The sequence below is a fragment of the Lethenteron reissneri genome, unplaced genomic scaffold (assembly GCF_015708825.2).
Source record: "Lethenteron reissneri isolate LAM-NWPU_2019-01 unplaced genomic scaffold, ASM1570882v1 scaffold_1133, whole genome shotgun sequence".
Lineage (NCBI taxonomy): Eukaryota > Metazoa > Chordata > Hyperoartia > Petromyzontiformes > Petromyzontidae > Lethenteron > Lethenteron reissneri.
Genome location: NW_026890820.1, coordinates 26240 through 47422, shown reverse-complemented (window position 1 = coordinate 47422; position 21183 = coordinate 26240). Strand labels below are relative to the sequence as shown.

At 55.3% G+C, this 21183-nt stretch overlaps 1 protein-coding gene across 1 annotated transcript; it reads right to left on the bottom strand.

Annotated features, from left to right (window-relative positions):
- Window positions 1–2827: 2827 nt before the first annotated feature.
- Window positions 2828–19147, bottom strand: LOC133361544 (cadherin-2-like). The gene is made up of 15 exons (XM_061580471.1): window positions 18820–19147; window positions 16699–16884; window positions 14832–14981; window positions 13649–13793; window positions 12602–12774; window positions 11331–11468; window positions 10577–10762; window positions 9210–9317; window positions 8041–8183; window positions 6885–7030; window positions 6493–6726; window positions 5433–5675; window positions 5159–5295; window positions 4688–4864; window positions 2828–3102 (listed from the first exon to the last, which is right to left on the bottom strand). The coding sequence occupies exons 1-15, from the start codon at window positions 18895–18897 to the stop codon at window positions 2860–2862; spliced, it is 2487 nt and encodes an 828-aa protein (XP_061436455.1). The 5' UTR covers window positions 18898–19147; the 3' UTR covers window positions 2828–2859.
- Between the last annotated feature and the right edge of the window lie 2036 nt (window positions 19148–21183).

The window sequence follows — 21183 nt, the reverse complement described above, 5'->3', positions numbered from 1 at the left end:
GGTGGCGTACTGCAAGTTGCACATCGCAAACCTGCTGGCAACCACGTGGATTGAACCCCTACACCAGGGGTCGGCAACCAAAATAACAAGAAGAGCCATTTCTTTCCAATTCGGTACAAAATTCAGTATTTCAAGAGCCGCAATGCATCTGAGTACACACTGTACATACGTACTCATCGTCAAGAAGCAGCCCGTAAAGAGCCGCATGCGGCTCCGGAGCCGTAGGTTGCCGACCCCTGGTGTAGTGTATAGTGTAGTGTATAGTGCAGTGTATAGTGTAGTGTATAGTGTAGTGTATAGTGTAGTGTGTAGTGTATAGTGTAGTGTAGTAGTGTATAGTGTAGTGTAGAGTGTAGTGTAGAGTGTAGTGTAGAGTGTAGTGTATAGTGTAGTGTATAGTAGTGTATAGTGTAGTGTATAGTGTAGTGTATAGTAGTGTAGTGTATATAGTAGTGTATAGTAGTGTATAGTGTAGTGTATAGTAGTGTAGTGTATAGTGTAGTGTATAGTGTAGTGTAGGTTGCCGACCCCTGGCCTACACTCTCCCTCCCCTCCCACCTCCTGGGTGAACCCTTTCCCTACCCACCCCCCTTGTTGGGTGGGATGTGGAACAGCCCAATAAACTAATTCTCCATGCGACTAAACTGGCACGGGGTGGGGTAAGAGGAGAGAAAGTTGGCCGGTAGGTGGTGGGGCGATTTGGGGTGAGATGTTATTGTCTCGGCGGTTTCCGAATGAGTGACTGGTCTGAGCGTGGCCGTCGTGTATTGTTTCCGGCAATGCAATGATGTTTCCATTTGAAGCTTCTTTCGTGACTGCAGGGATTCATCTTCTTGGTTTTTTCGGTAAAGTCGTCACGGAGAAGGGAAGTAATAAAATAATAAAAATAAAACACAATAAAATAATTCTCATGACGTTTCGGCCACAACGCAAGCAGCCGTCTTCAGGTGAAGAATGAGACACTGCCAAGCTTGGAGCTTATATATAAGCTGGGTTCATTGCTTCTACATAATGTTAACATTCCCTCCCTTTGTTAATGCTACTCCCTGCACCCTCCCTTGGTGCTGCTGATCCTGCATAATGCACGGGCATAATATGACTTTGAAACCCCCCCCGCCTACCTCCTACGCATTTCCCATGAATATGCTAAACTCCTCTTGATATGCACGTTCTTTTGTCAAGGCGCTCTTCTTCCACCTCCAACCCAGCTTATATATAAGCTCCTAGCTTGGCAGTGTCTCATTCTTCACCTGAGGACGGCTGCTTGCGTTGTGGCCTGAAACGTCGTGAGAATTATTTTATTATGTTTTATTTTTTTTATTTTATTACTTCCCTTCTACGTGGTGACTTTACCGAAAAAACCAAGAAAATGCAATGATGGTTCATGAGTCTGGAGTTGTGTAGTAGGGGGTGAGGGACTTAACTACAATTAGAGTTCAGGGGGATCCCGCCTGGGAACTCATGGGCAGCGTCACTTAGGGGAGTCGCTCCGACATACCAACTGGAGTGTTAGCGACGGCGTTCGCTTAAAATCGCTCGCCCACTCTGCCCCCCGCCACCCGCTCACCCGACCAGCTCACCCGGCCCACTCACCCTTTTTAACCGGCGATCGTGACGGGCGAGCCGGCCGGTTTTGTCTCAAACCAACGTTCGGCGTCGTTGCCAATTCGTCGACAAGGAACCTCTCTCGTCCAAGGTCGCGACGCGGAGGACTTTCTAAAAAGCTACCGGGTTTCTAAACACATCGTAAACCCGACGCAGGGTCGGCTTCGTCCGTACCCACAGATACGGAATCGCGTCTTGAACCAACGCAGATTTCCCCTCGCCGGGCACTCCCGGGGCTGGAGGAACCATCACGGTGTCGTCCCTCGTACCACGAAGACGTTACACGAACCGTCGCCTCGTCCTCCTGTCGGGTTATACCTCCGCTCCCCCCCAAAAGAAGAAAACAAGGAGTAGCCTCCAAACTCAAAATTGCTGCCAGCGGGCAGGCGGGCTGCTGGCTGGTGGATCGGCGGTCCAGCCGGTGCCGCTGTTGTGGTGGGTGGGCGCTGGGGTAGGCGAGGCTGTGTGTGTGGGGAGCATGAGTGGAGGTGCATGGTGGGCGGGGGGGGTGGGATGATGACGAGGAGAGAGTGGCGTTGAGAGGTGGTGGTGGGGGGCAGGGTGGTGGTGGGTGGGCACTGGGCTAGGCGAGGCTGACAGGTGCGTGTGTGGGGGGGCATGAGCGGAGGTGGGGGGGGCGGATGACGACGAGGAGAGAGTGGCGTTGAGAGGAGGTGGTGGGGGGCAGGGTGGTGGTGGGTGGACACTGGGCTAGGCGAGGCTGTGGGGGGCATGAGCGGAGGTGCACGGTGGGGGGGGGGGGGTAGAATGACGATGAGGAGAGAGTGGGGTTGAGAGGAGGTGGTGGTGGGGGGCAGGGTGGTGGTGGGTGGGCGCTGGGGTAGGCGAGACTGACAGGTGCGTGTGTGTGTGGGGGGGGCATGAGCGGAGGTGGGGGGGGATGACGACGATGAGGAGAGAGTGGGGTTGAGAGGAGGTGGTGGTGGGGGGCAGGGTGGTGGTGGGTGGGCGCTGGGGTAGGCGAGACTGACAGGTGCGTGTGTGTGTGGGGGGGGCATGAGCGGAGGTGGGGGGGGATGACGACGATGAGGAGAGAGTGGCGTTGAGAGGAGGTGGTGGGGGGCAGGGTGGTGGTGGGTGGGCGCTGGGGTAGGCGAGGTTGACAGGTGCGTGTGTGTGGGGGGGGGGGCATGAGCGGAGGTGGGGGGGGGGGGTGACGATGAGGAGAGAGTGGCGTTGAGAGGAGGTGGTGGGGGGCAGGGTGGTGGGTGGTGGGTGGTGGTGGGGGGGGTCTCAGTCGTCACAGCCGCAGCCGTACAAGTCGGCGAGCTTACGGAAGTGCGGCCCCCACGAGTTGAGACGGTCGTAGTCGTGGTCGTCGCCGCTGCCGCCGCTGCCGCCCCCCTCCCCCCCCGAGCTCAACGAGTCGAGCGAGCTGAGCAAGGAGCCGGCCAGCGAGCCGGAGCCCTCGTAGTGGAACACGTGCAGAGAGTCGTAGGGGGCTGCCATCGTGTCGCTGTCGGCCGTGAGCAGGCCCTGGAAGTCAGATCACCACCACCACCATTACCGCCGCCACCGCCACCGCCACCACCGCCAACACCGCCGCCAACACCACCATCGCCACCATCATCACCACCACCAACACCACCCCCACCACCACCCCCACCACCACCCCCACCCCCACCACCACCCCCACCACCACCACCACCATCACCGCCACCCCCATCACCACCACCACCACCGCCGCCAAAAAAAACACGGGAGACAAACGATGACGTTAACGACGTCAGCAACGACGATGACGTCATCGACAGCCGATGACAATGATGATGTTTGTAAAAGCATCAGCAATGATACAAACATCGGCACCGACGATGACGTCATTAGCATCGACAGCCGATGACGACGACGACGCGAGTAGCAATGACAAAATGTAGCCATGGCATCAACAAGATCGGCAATTGCTTCTAGATTTGAAGCTTTCGTGACTGCAAGGATTCATATTCTTAGGTTTTTTCGGTAAAGTCACCGTGTAGGTAAAAACATTAAAATTTATAAAAGTACATTATTTTATTTGACTTTAATTAATTTTAATGTTTTACCTACATGGTGACTTTACCGAAAAAACCTAAGAATATCAGCAATTGCATCGGCAGCAACGACGACATCACCCACGATGGAGACGACATCATCATCTACACGCTGTGCACCGCGTGGTGGAGCAGTGGTGTAGTGGCCAGTGCGCTGCGCTACGTATGTGTACATGTACAACTTCCATTTCACCGTACGTAGCCAACTGCGCTAATTGAAGGCGTTACGAACGCGGCGACCCGAGTTCAATTCCCGCTCACGGCCAACACCGTCAGTGACGATTATTTGAACCGGTCCTGGGCCTCCCCTAGGTAGACTCAGCCTCAAGTGAGTACCTGGTGCGGTGTGTAAACATCGCCACTGGAGAGGCAAAGGCAGTCGGGTGTGGTGCTGGCCACCCACCCCCTCGTGTGCCGTGCCGGCCTTCATAGGTGCTACTCGCTAACAGCACTTGCCCCTACAGTCTGTTAAGGCTACACGGGGGATCTTTGTCTTGTGTGTGTGTGTATGAGGTGGGTGGGAGGGACGAGTGCTCATTAGCATATTGACTCGTGTGGATTCATTTCTGGTGATGGTGGTAGCTGAGATTACTACTGAAGGTGAGTATTGGTGGTGATGGTGGTGGTGGTGATGGTGGTGATGGCAGTGATGATGGTGATGGTGGTGGTGATGGTGGTGGTGATGCTGATGGTGGTGGTGATGGCAGTGATGATGGTGATGGTGGTGATGGTGATGGTGGTGATGGTGGTGATGGCAGTGATGATGGTGATGGTGGTGATGGTGGTGATGGTGATGGCAGTGATGATGGTGATGGTGGTGGTGATGGCAGTGATGATGGTGATGGTGGTGGTGGTGATGGCAGTGGTGATGGCAGTGATGGTGGTAATGGTGATGGCAGTGAATGTGGTGATGGTGGTGGCGATGGCGGCGGCGGTTCACGTGCGCGGCGCTGGGTTCGGTCGTGTGCGGTTCCATCCCCTGCGTGCGTGCGACGTTTGCCACCTCTCCCCCCCCCCCCGTCACCACCCACCTCGTTGATGAAGTCGCCCATGTCACTGGGGTGCGGTGCCCCCGAGCGGGACGGGTGGCACGGCTCGGCCACCAACGGCCACTCGTCCGGGTGGTGCACGACGCCGGGGCCCTTGAGGTACGGCGCCCCGAGTCGCAGCAGCTCGCTCAGGAGCTGCAGCTGCGCCGGGTCGTAGTCCTGCGCCGGCGAACGCAATACGCACCGTCACGCCGGCTCACCGCGCCGTTGTTTCACCGCGCCGGCGCGTGGACACGTAGGCACCGCCGCCGCCGCGAGAGAGTCTCTCGCTGGACAGTCAAACGGCGCTACTGTCCCCAACCCGCATCACCGTCTCGCCGCACCGCAAACTCGCCGTGCCGCCGCCGCCGTCTCACCGCACCGGGCGCACCGCACCGTCGCACCGCCTAAACGAACCGCCTAGCCGCGCGAGCGCGCCGCGCGTCGTGTGTGGAGCGGCGTGCCGCCTCTCACCCCCCGGTCCTCCTCCCCCCCGCCCTCCTCGTCGTAGTTGAAGACGTTGTCCAGCACGTCGTGGTCGAAGAGCGGCCGCTTGGCGACGAGGTCCCGCCCGCGGCGTCTCTTGTGCACCGCGGAGAGCAGCGCCACGACTGCACGCCGGGACAGCACGCCCCGTTAAAAAACCACGAAAGCCTCCGTCGACCAACGGCGATCGCGCCGCGCAGATCCCCGTGCCGGGGGGCCACGTCCGCGGCACCGGGTCCCCCCGACGAAGCCGACGACTCACCGAGCAGCAGCAGCAGCAGCAGCAGGCTGAGGATGATGGACGCGACGGCGCCGATGCCGAGGCCGGCGCCGGCGGCGCGGTCGACGCGGTCGACGCAGTCGCCGTTCCGGTCGCATGCGCACACCGTCACCCGGAGCTCCGACAGGGCGCTAGCCGGGGGGTAGCCCGAGTCCGAGATGAGCAGCGGCACCGAGTAGATGCCCTCGGGCAGCGCAACCCTCGCGCGCAGCCGCGAGCTGCTGCCTGTAGGCCGGCCGGGAGGGGAGGGGGGGTAGGGAGCAGAGCGCGGTGCGAGCGGCGAGCGTGAAGCGGAACCCGTGGCGGCGTACGCATTGCCGGAAACAAAATATGACGACGCGGCTCTCGGCCACGCCCCGACCAGCCGCTCATTCGGAAACCGCCGAAGGAATCCGAAGAGTCGGGGCGGCAAACATTTTCTCAACTCTCGTCGATGAATTTCAATTTAAAGCTTCTTTCGTGACTGCAGGGATTCATCTTCTTGGTTCTTTCGGTAAAGTCGTCACGTAGAAGGGAAATAATAATAAAACAATAAAAATAAAACATAATAACATCATTTTCACGACGTTTCGGCCACAACGCAAGCAGCCGTCCTCAGGTGAAGACCAGGTCTGTCGGGGAGACAGCGTCTGAATCACCTGAGGACGGCTGCTTGCGTTGTGGCCGAAACGTCGTGAGAATTATTTTATTACTTCCCTTCTACGTGACGACTTTACCGAAAGAACCAAGAAGATCTTGTCCATGAGTCGCGGGGTACAGATTGACAAAAACGGACCACTCGTTCAGTTACTTTGGTACCGGTGGGCTGGGCAAGGACGATGACATGTCGCAGGTGCAACGCTGCACCGCCCTCCTCTGCTGACAACGCAGGCCAACGGCAGCAAGGCGGGGGCAGAGCGGGCAGGGAGCGGCGGTGCAAGCGTAGGACGTGATGGCGAGCGAGCGATTGCCGCGCGATCGCGAGCAAGCGAACGGGTGCGGGTGGTGCAGTTCAAGGGCAGCACGGGCAACGGGGGGCGGGGCGGGGGTGGTGACCACGCACCGTCGAGCCGGTGGACGGTCCAGTTGTTGTTGAGGGCGGGGTTGCCGGGCGGCAGCCGGAAACCGAAGGGGCTGCCGTTGAAGTCTTCGTCGGCGTCCCTGGCGGTGACGTTGACCGCGGCGCCGCCCGGCACGCCGCACGCGGTGGCCTCGTCGGGCCAGACGACCGGAGCGTTGTCGTTGATGTCCGACAGCCGCAGCGCCAGCGTCCCCGTGCCGCTCGCGACGGGGCTGCCTGCTCCCGCCGGCACGCGGAGACGACAGAGACCCCCCGGCACTCGTCAGCGGCCTTCTACAAAGCGCCGTCGGGTGAGGCGAAGCGCCGTCGTGCGTGCGAGCGGCACCTGCGAAGGCCGGCACGGCACGCGGTGGGGAGGGGGGGGCAGCTCTCACCGTCATCCGTGGCCAGGAAGGTGGCCGTGTAGGTGTTGGCGTGCACCAGGGCGGCCGCCTCGCGGTCAAGCACCACGGCGGTGGTCACCTGGCCGCTCACGGGGTCGATGTCCAGCCAGTCGCCCGGCACCCAAAGCTTCGTGTAGCTGCACGCGGCACCGATCGCGCAGCCACACGCACGCACAGGTGAGGCGCGTGCACCTGAGTCTCGCACAGGTCAACAGAATTGAGTCGCACACAGAGAGGTGAGTCGCTCGGCCGAACAGAATTCACACAGCCGATTCACACAGCTGAGTGTCACACAGCCGAACAGAGAGTGAGTCGCACACAAGAGGTGAGTCGCTCGGCCGAACAGAATTCACACAGTCGATTCACACAGCTGAGTGTCACACAGCCGAACAGAGAGTGAGTCGCACACAAGAGGTGAGTCGCTCGGCTGAACAGAGTTCACACAGGCGATTCACACAGCTGAGTGTCACACAGCCGAACAGAGAGTGAGTCGCACACACACACAGACACGGAGGGTGGGAGGATGGGTTGGCTGGCCGGGGCGGCGACGGGAGCGGACGGGAGTGGACGGTTGGGAAACAGTGGCGGCTCCTGCAAAATCTCTCAGGGGGGGGCAAATGTCTGGATGATTGATAAGGATAAGGTCCACCCATGCAATGGATAAATTAACAGCTTAAGCATGTAAAGGCAACTTCACTTCTTTATTAATATTAATGAAAAATAAAGTGACTCTTACAATACATCTTGTTTGTTTCTATACTCACTATTAATACAATCCACTCAAGTTTCTTTTGTTAAAGATTCCACTAGGTGGCGACAAATTATATTGTTGGATGAAACGTGCTTACGTATGATGACGTAAGCACGTTAGTGCGAGCCCTCCCGGAAGCCGTAGAGAATGCATTGCAGCGCCCCCGTTCGAAAAAAAACATCTTTGAATGTAAGTCTATGGGAACACTCGGGGCGATTCTCAGCCGGAGTGAAATCGCCCAAAAAGAGGCGGTACTCCACAGAACGTGACATGACGCTGATTGGACTATATCCAGAGGCACAGTGACGGCTAGCGTGACTCTGTGGTTGAATGACATTGGTGGTGCGTCACCCAATCGCCCTAATGAAGAAACCGCCCCTGCTGGGAAGGCCTCACCGCACGGCCTGCCTCTGCGCCGTGTCGGGGTCGCGGGCCACCAGGGTGGTCACGCGCTGGCCCACGGGGAGGCCCTCGGGAAGCTTCACCTCGCTCAGCAGCGGCTCGAACACCGGCCCCTCGTTCTCATCTTCCACCGTCACCTACCGGGGGGCGGGGGGGGCGAGGGGCTGTTAGCGAGCGCCTGTTAAGGTAGTGGGGGGGGGGGGGGCACGGTGCGGGCGGTCGTGCGGGAGGTGGTGTGGCCGTCACGAGAGATCCCCGCGTGTCGCCCTGACAGACTGTTGGGGGGACGAGTGCTGCGAGCGAGCAGCACCTGTACGAAGGTCGGGGGGGCGGGTGGCCGGCACTGCGCCCGGCCGACCTTTGTCAACACCCGGTGGCTATGCTCACACACCGCACCAGGTACTCATTTCAGGCTGAGATGACCTAGGGGGAGGCCCAGGACCGATTGCGATAGAAAGGTCTACTGGACTTGAAACAAGTTAAATATCGGGGCGTTTGAGTTATTCGCTCTCATTGGCCCGAGGAAATTATCAATAATAAATGGGTATTCACAATCAACATTTTTGGGTTTAGATCACCGCGTTATTTATAAATGTGTCGTAACCCTCCACCACCCGACACGGCCAATCGGTTTAAAAAGTGTCACGTTGACAAAAGACAAATTAGTTCACTGCTTTAGCCCCCACCGGTGTGTTGAAGCCACAACATTTACAATTTGAGTTAACGATGACGTCACCCTGCTGCTGCTGCTGCTCTATATAAGAACGGGAGACACAGCAGAGCCCCTCAACATTCTGGCGAATTGCGCGATGATGATGCTGGATGCAATTACCAGCGAAACGTCACAGCGCTACTCAAATTGTAAACGTTGTGGCTTCAACACACCGGTGTGGGGGCTAAAGCAGTGAACTATTTTGTCTTTTGTCAACGTGACACGTTTTTACTGATTGGCCGTGTCGGGTGGTGGAGGGTTACGACACATTTATAAATAACGCGGCGATCTAAACCCAAACACGTTGATCGTGAATAATATTGGTCGCGAAAGCCTGCTACGTGTTAGACTAATAAATGGGTACGACTAAAGTTTTGCTGTCTGAGGTGGTGTCAGTTTCTGCGCTGGTGCGAGGACTAAACATCTGGGCCGCAAAGTGACGGGCACTCACGGTGACGGTGGCGGTGCTCGCCGGTCCGAACTGCGCGCTCTCAAGCGAAACCTCGTTCTCCGCGGCGACGACGAGCTTGTACACCGACGAGGTCTCAAAGTCCAGGGGCTGCGGTCGTACACACACCACGCAAACGTTACCCTCCCAACAATCAAACGCTGCGTCATCGCCACCAACATCGCCACGACCGCTGCACAGTCACCAGCAACGCCAGTCACGTGACAGCCACCGTCGCCACCACCACCACCACCACCACCGTCCCCACGTCATAACCGCCGTCACCCATCGGCAACATCACCACGAAGTTCGCCTTGCCACCTCCCCATCACTATCATCGTCATCTTCTTATAGATTTGAAGCTTTCGTGACTGCAATGATTCATATTCTTAGGTTTTTTCGGTAAAGTCACCGTGTAGGTAAAAACATAAAAAAGTAAAATAAAATAAAAATCACGACGTTTCGGAGGCAACACAAGCTTCCGTCTTCAGGTGGTACCGTCACAGCCACGACAGCTGTATCAAGTAAATGAGAGATTGCAGGAGCTACCACTCCGTTTATATAATGGTTGGAGAAGGTGGTGGGGCAAGGGCCGCATACTTTTTATTAATATGGTAAGTATGCGGCCCTTGCCCCACCACTTTCTCCAACCATTATATAAACGGAGTGGTAGCTCCTGCAATCTCTCATTTACTTGATACGGCTGTCGTGGCTGTGACGGTTCCACCTGAAGACGGAAGCTTGTGTTGCCTCCGAAACGTCGTGATTTTTTTATTTTACTTTTTAATGTTTTTTACCTACCTGGTGACTTTACCGAAAAAACCTAAGAATATCATCATCATCATCGTCATCACGCGACCATCACCACCATCGCCATGTCAACCTCGCTTCACCATCAGCCACCCCATTCACCATCACAACCCTGTCAACGCATCACCACCACCACGCCACCTCTCCCCCATCGCCACCCAATCAACAACATTGCGACGCCACTCCCATCACCATTATCACCGCATCACCCTCCCCCGCCACCACGACCATTACCATCACTACCCCCATCATCGCCACCACTACTCCATCATCATCACCATCACCACTGCCCCATTACCACCTCATATTATCACCACCACCACCACCACCACTACCCCATCATCATCCTCATCACCTACGTTACCCCATCACCATGACCACCATATCATCACCACCACGACCTCACCATCACCACTGTCACTACCCGACCACCATCACCACCATATCATCACCACCACGACCTCACCATCACCACTGTCACTACCCGACCACCATCACCGTCTCCGCCACGGCAGTGTGTGCGACAGACCCCCCCCTCCCCCCACCACCGCGCCCCTAACCTTGACGACGTAGAGCCTGCCGTCGTTGGTGCGGGGGTCGGTCTCCACGGCGAAGTTCTTGCCGGGGTCCCCGCCGCGCACCACGTAGCGGGCCCGCCACGCCGGCGTGCCGGGCTCGTCCGTGTCCGTCACCGTCAGCGTCGTCACCGTCACGTTCACCGCGTTCTCGCGCGCCGTGCCGCGGAACTGTGACGGAGACGGTGACGGGGGGGGGGGCGTCGTCAGGTCATTGTTCCGCTAGCCTCAAAAATATAATAAATATTTATATTCTTAGGTTTTTTCGGTAAAGTCACCGTGTCGGTAAAAACATTAAAAAGTAAAATAAAATAAAAAAATCACGACGTTTCGGAGGCAACACACAAACGTCGTGATTTTTATTTTATTTTACTTTTTAATGTTTTTACCTACAAGGTGACTTTACCGAAAAAACCTAAGAATATGAAGCATTGCAGTCACGAAAGCTTCAAATCTAGAATAAATATTTGACCAGGTAAGGCCCCACACGGAGCTATGTGTGGTGGCACGGTGAGTGTGGTGGCACGGTGCGTGTGGTGGCACGGTGAGTGTGGTGGCGCGGTGAGTGTGGTGGCACGGTGCGTGTGGTGGCACGGTGCGTGTGGTGGCACGGTGAGTGTGGTGGCGCGGTGAGTGTGGTGGCACGGTGCGTGTGGTGGCACGGTGAGCGTGGTGGCGCGGTGAGCGTGGTGGCACGGTGAGTGTGGTGGCACGGTGAGTGTGGTGGCGCGGTGCGTACGGTTATGCCCGTAAACTCGGGGGGATTGTCGTTTTTGTCGGCGACGGTGACGATGGCGGTGGCCATGTTCTTGAGGCCGATGTCCGGGTCACCCTCCATGTCCGAGGCCTGCACCACCAGCATGTACTGCGGCGTTCGCTACATCGACGGGGCACACAGACACACCCCTTAAAGATCAACAAACGAGGACAAGGATTCCTCGTGTAGCCTCAACAGAACTTTGTTGGGGCAAGCGCCGTTAAGCGAGCGGCAACTGCGGAAGGCCGGCACGTCGCACGAGGAGGAGGCGGGTGGCCAGCACCACGCCCGGCCGCCTTTGTCTCCCCAGTGGGGATGTTTGCACGCTGCAGCAGCTACTCGTTTGAGGCCGAGTCGACCGTCACCAGTGTCGAATCGAACTCGGGTGCCCGGGTTCGTAGCGGAGCGCGCTGGCCGCGACACCGTCGCTTCCGATACGCGCGGCACACAACATTAAGAAGCCATATTCTTAGGTTTTTTCAGTAAAGTCACGTGACTTTACCGAAAAAACCTAAGCATATGAAACCTTGCAGTCACGAAAGCTTAAAATCTAGAACTGATCAATGATGAATAATAAAATGTATATAATATACTCTTTGGTTCTTTAGAAAACAAAATAAGAATAATGTCACGACGTTTCGATCCCAACACAAGCGGTCATCCTCGGGTGGAAAAAATAATAATTCAGCAGTGGAACTGCAGAACCTTTCATTTTTAAATATTGGTAATTTTCTACCCACGTGACTTTACCGAATGAACCAAAGAGTATGGATTCCTGCAGCCACGGAAGCTTCAAATCACGATTGTAAAAACCGTCACTTTTTCAAATTGTCTTGCTGTGGATTTCGCACCTGATGACGATTGCTGCTTGTGTTGCAGTCGAAACGTCGTGAGAATTTACATTGTTTAATATTTATATTATTTATATTATTATTTCCCTTCTACATGACTTTACCGAAAGAACCAAGAAGATGAATCCCCGCAGTCACGAAAGCTTTAGAATTAAGAAGCCACTGCAGCTGAAAACTCGTTTCTTCAGATCCGCTTTTCGTGTTAAGCCTGTCGCCCTTCCCTCGCACCTCCGTTCAGCGCGGTCGTCTACGACGTACGGTGCGCGACAGACGCTCAACGTACGTGCATATACACACCGACAACACGAGTGTAACACCGTACACACAACCCCAGAGATTAGCCACCACCCCCCGGACCGACATCGGCCAATCGGCGGCGGTTACCGCGGGACAACGACCCACCTCGCGGTCCAGCCCGGCGGCGATGGTGCTGATGACGCCTGTGGTGTTGTCGATGGTGAACAGGCGGTCCACGGGCACCTTGGGAATCTGCGACAAGATCCTGTAGCGGATCATGCCGTTGGCCGATAAGGCGTCGTCCTTGTCACTCGCCGTTACCGTCATCACTGGCGTGCCTGCCGGGGGAGGGAGGGCAGGGAGGGATGCGTGGACATGGTGACTCTAAAGAACAAACATTATATTCACTCCATCTCTTCTCTAGCCCGTGCCGCGCCCGTTTAGCCCCCTCGATCCGGCCAAACAAAAGCTGTTTCGGCATGCGGTAACTGGGCATGCGGGCTACATGACCCAGCCATATGCCGGAGGAGCTCACGGATGGGACTTTGTCCAGATCTTTCAAGGATACGTGAGCTCCTCACACAATCCAGCCTGGTCAAACCCAGGATGAATCGTAGGCAGGCAAGCCTAAATGTTTCCAACCGGCGAAGATGTTCCATTAGGGGGGTCCACGTTTCGCAAGCGTAGAGAAGGGAGGGAATGACTGTGTCCGAGAAGACCTGAAGCTTCGTGCGGCGCAACAGACCAGGTAGCTACCATACAGCGTTACGCAACCGATGAAAAGATAATGCCGCTCGACTGATTCAGAGCGAGACCTCTGCTGTCAAACCGGAGCTGGTCATGAGCACATTGCCCAGGTATGGGTAAGCTCTCCACTCTCTCCACAACTGCCCTATCACCAATTGAGAGTTGTGGGAGTGGAGTCAAACCGGAGCTGGTCATGAGCACACTGCCCAGGTATGAGAAACTCTCCACTCTCTCCACAACTGCCCTATCACCAATTGAGAGTTGTGAGAGTGGAGTCAAACCGGAGCTGGTCATGAGCACACTGCCCAGGTATGGTAAGCTCTCCACTCTCTCCACAACTGCCCTATCACCAATTGAGAGTTGTGGGGGTGGAAGTGTCCGTTGTTACAAAACACCCAGGCAGGTGCTGTCACTATCACACCCCCGTCACCGCCGCGCCCGTCTGTGCCCGTCCGCACGCCGCACCTGGTGGGGAGCCCTCATCCACGGAGCCCTGGAACACGGTCGCGTCGAAGTTGGGCCTGTTGTCGTTGAGGTCGATCACTTTAATGAGGAGATCTACGGGATTCTCCACAGGATGCCCGTTCACATCCACCGCGTGGCCCTTCAGCTGCAGCGGGCACGCAACACACACGCAACGCACACGCAACACACACGCAACGCACACGCAACGCACACGCAACGCACACGCAACGCACACGCAACACACACGCAACACACACGCAACGTAGTGGTTCTCTGAGAGTAGTACCTGGACCACCGACGAACCGCGACGGTACTCCTGGAGGTCCGCTGGGCTGCGAAGCCGATTGCAGGTTGATCCGCAAACGTTGACGCCCTTTGTTTCGGACGTTAATATTTTACTCGTGATATTGAAAATTGTAAATGAAATTAGGTAAACCGCCCCGATTGAATTACCCGAACCCCGAGATCTAAATTCTCCGCGAAAAAAAAACAAAACCGTTCTAGCCGCGTTAAGGTTCTTTTAATGTCGCGGTAATATGAATATAATTGAGTAATATTGGTACTTAGAGAATTTAATGTTTTTGCCACCAGGTAGCGGGAGGGGCTTGCATCCCGGAAATGTTGACATTGACCGAGTGGCCCGGGGGACAGGACATTTGAGAACAGGTCCCTGCGGGCTGGGCTGGTAGGAACGAACAAATGAATGGCTATAATAAAATGAAATGGCGGGGGTACGATACGAAGGGAGAGTTTGAGGCCTAGTTCTAGGCTTTAGGCCTAGCTGTAGGCTTTAGGCCGCTGTGAGTTAATTGTTAATTTAAATGTTTTAATTAAAAGCAATCTCAGGGAATTATAAGGGAATGTTACACTTGTTTAGCCAGGAAAGCCTCACTGAGTCTAAAGGTTTTTTAATTAAAAGCTATCTCAGGGAATTATAAGGGAATGTTACACTTGTTTAGCCAGGAAAGCCTCACTGAGTCTAAAGGTTTTTGTAGGGTCCTGCCAAGTGTTTGCAGTAGCGGGGCGATGTTGCTACACCTAATCGGACATCGGACGGACGGACGATATAATCTATTGTAGGCTGGTTCACTTCGTTCCTACCAGTAAAACTCCACAATAGAGGCCTGGACCTCGCTACGCCAACACACACGGGGGGTGTGTGGTGCGTGCGTGCGTGCCTCACCAGATACTCTGCGACGAGCTCGCGGTCCAGGGTCTTGGTGACGGAGAGGCGCCCGGTCACGGAGTCCACGATGAAAACCCCGATGGGGTTCAGGTCGGCGCCAGGCCCCACGATGCTGTAGTGCACTTTCCCGTGCGCGTTCGATTTTATCTGTGGGGGCGCACGTGCGAAGGCGCAGGGGAGGCGGCAGGGGGCGGCGTTACGCTCTGCACCAGCGGTCGAGAACCTGTGGCTCGCGAGCCATATATGGCTCTTCTGGTGACGGCATATGGCTCCCAGACAATTTTGAGTTGAAAAAAAAATACAAAAATCAGTTTGGAACTCCTTTTAAAATACTTGTGATATTGATTAATAATACCGTGTCATTGTTAAGTAAACAGAAATTAGTTTTGAAGATAAATTTCACGGGTCACGGGGCCTCAACGCCTGCACGAAGCTCAACCTCACCACGTCGTACGAACCAGACTACACAAGGCCATCAGCAAAACCACGCGGCACCAGAAGTCGCATTAAAAGTAAGACATTTAATTTATCTTCTTGGTTCTTTCGCTAAAGTCACGTAGAAGGGAAGTAATAAAATAATAAAAATAAAACATAATAAAATAAAATGTTTTATTTTTATTATTTTATTACTTCCCTTCTACGTTACTTTACAGAAAGAACCAAGAAGATGAATCCCTGCAGTCACGAAAGCTTTAAATCGGTATTTAATTTATTATTCGTTAAAAATTACACTATATGGCTCTCAATGAAATATATTTAGAAATATTTGGCTTTTACGGCTCTCCCAGTCAAAAAGGTTCCCGACCCCTGACCTACACGATAGCTACGCTCGAACATCGCGTGGATACATGTACGCAAAGGTACCCCGGATAGCCTTCAACAGACTGCTGGGGCAAGTGCAGTTTGCGAGCAGCAGCAAACATGAAGGCCGGCGTGGCGCGCGAGGGGGTGTGATATGCAGTTACCAACACACCCGGCCGCCTTTGTCTCTCCAGTGGAGACGGTTATACATCGCACCGGGTACTTATTTGAGACCAAGGTTCAGATCACCGTCACTGCGTGTGAGCTGTAAGTGGAAATCAGAGCGTAGTGCGTGCTAACCAATTGGCAACAGCTCCGCCAACATATATACATGCGTACACACACACACACAAACATCGCATGCTGATGTATGGCATGCTAAATACACCACCACAAACCCCAACAACAACCGCCATTCGCCACTAAGTGGCGGTGACGTCACCACGACGCTTGTGCCAGGCCAAGTGCACCTTGAGGCTGCCACGTGAAGTGTCGAACACCCGCTGGCAGGAGGTCACGGGGCAGACCCAGCAGGTGCCACGGGTCGACTGACCGAGATGACCGAGATGACTGGCTGATGCACCACCTGTGCCCCCTACTGTACCAACTTGCTGTGTTTTAGCCACATGCACACACACATTCACCCTTACACTCACCAAACGCATGACATTCACACACTGCCGAAACAGGGGGTTAAACGTAGGCAGCACGGATCGAACCCAGGACCACCTTCCTTGCCGCGAGGTGAGAGCCGCGTCACCACCGCCGAACTGCCACCACCGCCGTTACGACCGCCGCGACAGCGCTAGTCAACTTCAACGCCGGCGGGGGAGGGTCATGGGGGTAGACAGAACCGGCCCTAGACCTTTGGTGGCCCTAAGCAAAATTTGGTTGGAGGCCCCTTTGATGTATAATTTTTTTCACCCACTCGCTAGCAGTGACTCTAGGGGGCCCTCTGCTGGCCACGGGGCCCTTTGCAATCGCAAGGGTCGCTTAGCGGCTGAGCCGGCTCTGGAGGTAGAGGGGGTGAGGGGAGGGAAGAGGGGAGGGGGGAGGCCTTTACCTGAACCAGATGCTTGGGGAAGGGACCGCGGTCGTTTTCGGCGACGCTGATTGCCGGGATGAGCCAGTTGCGCTTCTGCCGGCGCTGCCGCTGGAACAGGACGACGCCGCCCTCTTCCCCCGCAGCGCCGACGACGCCCACCACCTCCACCTCCTCCTCCTCCTGCTGCTGGCGCTCCATCTTTCCCTGCGAGGCAAAGCGGCGGAGGGGCAGGGGCGCGGCGACTCTGTTGGGACAATCTTAATTTTTGGAGCTTTCGTGACTGCAGGAATTATTCTTTGGTTCTTTCGGTAAAGTGACGTGTATAGATAAAATAATAAATTAAATAGCATACGACGTTTCGATTGCAACACAAGCAATCGTCGTCAGGTATAATGAAATAGCGACATAGAATCTAACCATAAAACTATAGACAGACATATAAGCAGACAGACATCACCAAGATACACAGAGAGAGAGCAACACAGGCACAGAGAGGGGTGATCGTCTCTGTGGCGAGGCCTTAAATAGACAGAGGGGGGCGGAGGCAGAGAGAGGGAGGGGGTAGGGAAAACATTTACATGTCAATGAGTAGGATTGTAAACATTAGTTTTATGACGTCATAATTGAGGGGGGGAGGTCTGACTTTTTGTGACGTCATGTGACGAGGGGGGGGGGCAGAGCTTTGTGACGTCATAATTGAGAGAGGGGGGGTCTGACTTTTTGTGACGTCATGTCACGAGGGGGGGGGCAGAGCTTTATGACGTCATAATTGAGAGGGGGGGGCTGACTTTTGTGACGTCATGTCACGAGGGGGGGGGGGGCAGAGCTTTATGACGTCATAATTGAGAGGGGGGGTCTGACTTTTGTGACGTCATGTCACGAGGGGGGCAGTTTTATGACGTCATAATTGAGGGGGGGGTCTGACTTTTTGTGACGTCATGTGACGAGGGGGGCAGAGCTTTATGACGTCATAATTGAGAGGGGGGGGAGGTCTGACTTTTTGTGACGTCATGTGACGAGGGGGGGCAGAGTTTTATGACGTCATAATTGAGAGGGGGAGGTCTGACTTTTTGTGACGTCATGTGACGAGGGGGGGCAGAGCTTTATGACGTCATAATTGAGGGGGGGGGTCTGACTTTTTGTGACGTCATGTGACGAGGGGGGGCAGACTTTTATGACGTCATAATTGAGAGGTGGGAGGTCTGACTTTTGTGACGTCATGTGACGAGGGGGGGCAGAGCTTTATGACGTCATAATTGAGAGGGGGAGGTCTGACTTTTTGTGACGTCATGTGACAAGGGGGGGCAGAGCTTTATGACGTCATAATTGAGGGGGGGGAGGTCTGACTTTTTGTGACGTCATGTGACAAGGGGGGGGGCAGAGTTTTATGACGTCATAATTGAGAGGGGGGGAGGTCTGACTTTTGTGACGTCATGTCACGAGGGGGGGTGTCAAAAATCGCGTGACGTCATTTATGGACGGCCCCATAGGCAGCAAAAGGGGACGAGGGGGATGCGTGGAGAGCGAGCGGGCGCTTCTAAGGGGGTGGGTTGCTGACGAACGATCTTGAAAAGGGGATGAAGGGGATAAGGATGCGAGATTTGAAGCTTTCGTGACTGCAAGGACTCATACTCTTTGCTGTTTTCGGTAAAGTTACCGTCTAGGTGAAACATTAAAGTTAATAAAAGTAAAATAGAATAAAAATTAATAAAAAATAAAATAAAAATCACGACGTTTCGGATGACGGAGGCTTGTGTTGCCGCCGAAACGTCGTGATTTTTTATTATATTTTAATTAATTTTAATGTTTTACCTACGCGGTGACTTTACCGAAAGCACCTGAGAGTATGAGATTAATAAAATAAAATTAATAAAAGTAAAATAAAATAAAAATCACGACGTTTCGGAGGCAACACAAGCTTCCGTCATCCGAAACGTCGTGATTTTTATTTATTTTTATTAACTTTAATATTTTACCAACGTGACTTTACCGAAAATAAAAATCACGACGTTTCGGAAGCTTTTTTTTCCTCCTAAACGTCGTAATTTTTATTTTATTTTATTAACTTTAATATTTCACCTACACGGTGCCTCAGAGTGAGGGGGTGATGATGCGTTGGGGGGTAAGAGGCCCCGTTACCTGACACTTGCTGCTCTGTTCCTCGCCTCTCCCTGTGTGCAGCAGCAGCAGACTTAGTAGTAGCAGTAGTCCCCTCATTTTGGGGGTTCACTTTTCGCGGCGGGGGGTCCCTGAATCACCTCAGGATCACCTCAGAGAAGGGAGCTCTCCCGTCTCAGCAGCGATGGAGGCTGCTGCTGTTGCTGCTGCTGCAAGGCTCCCTGATTGTTGTTGTTGTTGTGGGCGGTGGTGGCGAGGGGGTTGTTCCCTGGTCTCGCGAAGGGATCTCTGTGTGTCTGCGAGGGGGTCTAAGGGGGTCTAAGGGGGTCCCTCGTGTGTCTCTAGGGGACTCCTCTCAGCGACTGCGTCCGCAGGGGAAATGGCGCGAAGCTGAGAGAGGGTGGGGGGAGGGGCAGCGCATGATGACGTCACTTCCGGTGTGACCAGGGGGATAAAGGGGAGGGGCAGTACCTGGGTGACGTCACTTCCCGTGTGACCAGGGGAGGGTGGGGGGAGGGGCAGTACCTGGGTGACGTCACTTCCCGTGTGACCAGGGGAGGGTGGGGGGAGGGGCAGCACCTGGTGACGTCACTTCCCGTGTGACCAGGGGAGGGTGGGGGGAGGGGCAGCACCTGGTGACGTCACTTCCTGTGTGACCAGGGGAGGGTGGGGGGAGGGGCAGCACCTGGTGACGTCACTTCCCGTGTGACCAGGGGAGGGTGGGGGGAGGGGCAGCACCTGGTGACGTCACTTCCCGTGTGACCAGGGGAGGGTGGGGGGAGGGGCAGCACCTGGGTGACGTCACGTCCGGTGTGACGAATGGCACCGCTGATTCGCTGCGGGGGGATAAAGGGGAGGGGCATCACCTGGGGTGACGTCACCTCACCGCTGATTCGCTGCGGGGGAGGGGGGAGAAAGGGGGAGGGGCAGCCCCTGGGGTGACGTCACTTCCCGTGTGACCAGGGGAGGGGGGATAAAGGGGGAGGGGCAGCACCTGGGGTGACGTCACTTCCCGTGTGACCAGGGGAGCGGGATAAAGGGGGAGGGGCAACACCTGGGGTGACGTCACTTCCCGTGTGACCAGGGGAGGGGGGATGAAGGGGGAGGGGCAGCACCTGGGTGACGTCACTTCCCGTGTGACCAGGGGAGGGGGGGATGAAGGGGGAGGAGCAGCACCTGGGTGACGTCACTTCCCGTGTGACCAGGGGAGGGGGGATAAGGGGGAGGGGCAGCCCATGGGGTGACGTCACTTCCCGTGTGACCAGGGGAGGGGGGGTAAAGGGGGAGGGGCTGCACCTGGGTGACGTCACCTCACCGCTGATTCGCTGCGGGGGAGGGGGGATAAAGGGGGGTGGGGGGGGTTGAGTGTGTTGAGTGTGTGTTGAGTGTGTGTGTGTTGAGTGTGTGTGTGTTGAGTGTGTGTGTGTGTTGAGTGTGTGTGTGTTGAGTGTGTGTTGAGTGTGTGTGTGTTGAGTGTGTGTGTTGAGTGTGTTGAGTGTGTGAGTGTTGAGTGAGTGTGTGTTGAGTGTGTGAGTGTTGAGTGTGTGTGTGTTGAGTGTGTGTTGAGTGTGTGTGTGTTGAGTGTGTGTTGAGTGTGTTGAATGTGTGAGTGTTGAGTGTGTGTGTGTTGAGTGTGTGTTGAGTGTGTGTGTGTTGAGTGTGTGTGTGTTAAGACTCACAAAGATACGCACGATCGCTCTACACGTACCCCCAACAGCGAGTACAATTTCAAGCAACAAAGAGAATTAGCGCGCGAGAATCATCGGCGCGACGATTGCGTCGTCAAGTAGCGACCCGCGGCTTGTCCGCTGGTCGCCGTTCCTCACTCTTGTCTTGGTTCCCAGCTGGTGCTGGCTGGTGCGTGTGGGTCAAACCCACGGCGCTCTCCCCTGCCGGATGAGCACAGTCGGCACGACGCTTGTCTTTCAAGGTCCTCGACAGCGCTCGCCGCTTGTCCGCTGGCAGCTGACACCCTTGCTCGGTGGCGCTGCTGGTGGCGCTCTCTCTCCGACTGCCGAGATAGATTTTAGTTTCATCGAGAGCAGTGTACCCAAACGTGGCATTGCAGGAGGGTGAAGTCAGCGTGGAGAGAATACGGCCGATTAGAACATTGTAAACTTGCTGAGAATGAGCTTAAGCATGTTTTAATTAAGGGGGAATTGAACGGACTTGTCGTCGTCGCTGTCGTCGTCGCTGCTCTTGTCGCTCCCGCTTTCGCCCGATCACTGCGTGGCCAGGCAGTAGTTGGCTGTCGCGGTCGATGCCGTCGGTGCAACGTAGGACAAGGTCGCGTCTGGGACGGGTCGTGCGGCGGTGTGGTCGTGAGAGGGGGGGGCCCCGAGTGGTGACGTGAACTCGACAGCAACCAAGGGGGAAGACGGTGCC

Coding starts and splice junctions, on each gene's coding strand:
- LOC133361544 (XM_061580471.1), bottom strand. CDS start 18,897: ATGAGGGGACTACTGCTACTACTAAGTCTGCTGCTGCTGCACACAGGG. Junction 5,296..5,432: donor GCTGCTGCTGCTGCTGCTCG/GTGAGTCGTCGG, acceptor CCCGGCGTGCAG/TCGTGGCGCTGCTCTCCGCG. Junction 4,865..5,158: donor GGGGGGAGGAGGACCGGGGG/GTGAGAGGCGGC, acceptor TCGCCGGCGCAG/GACTACGACCCGGCGCAGCT.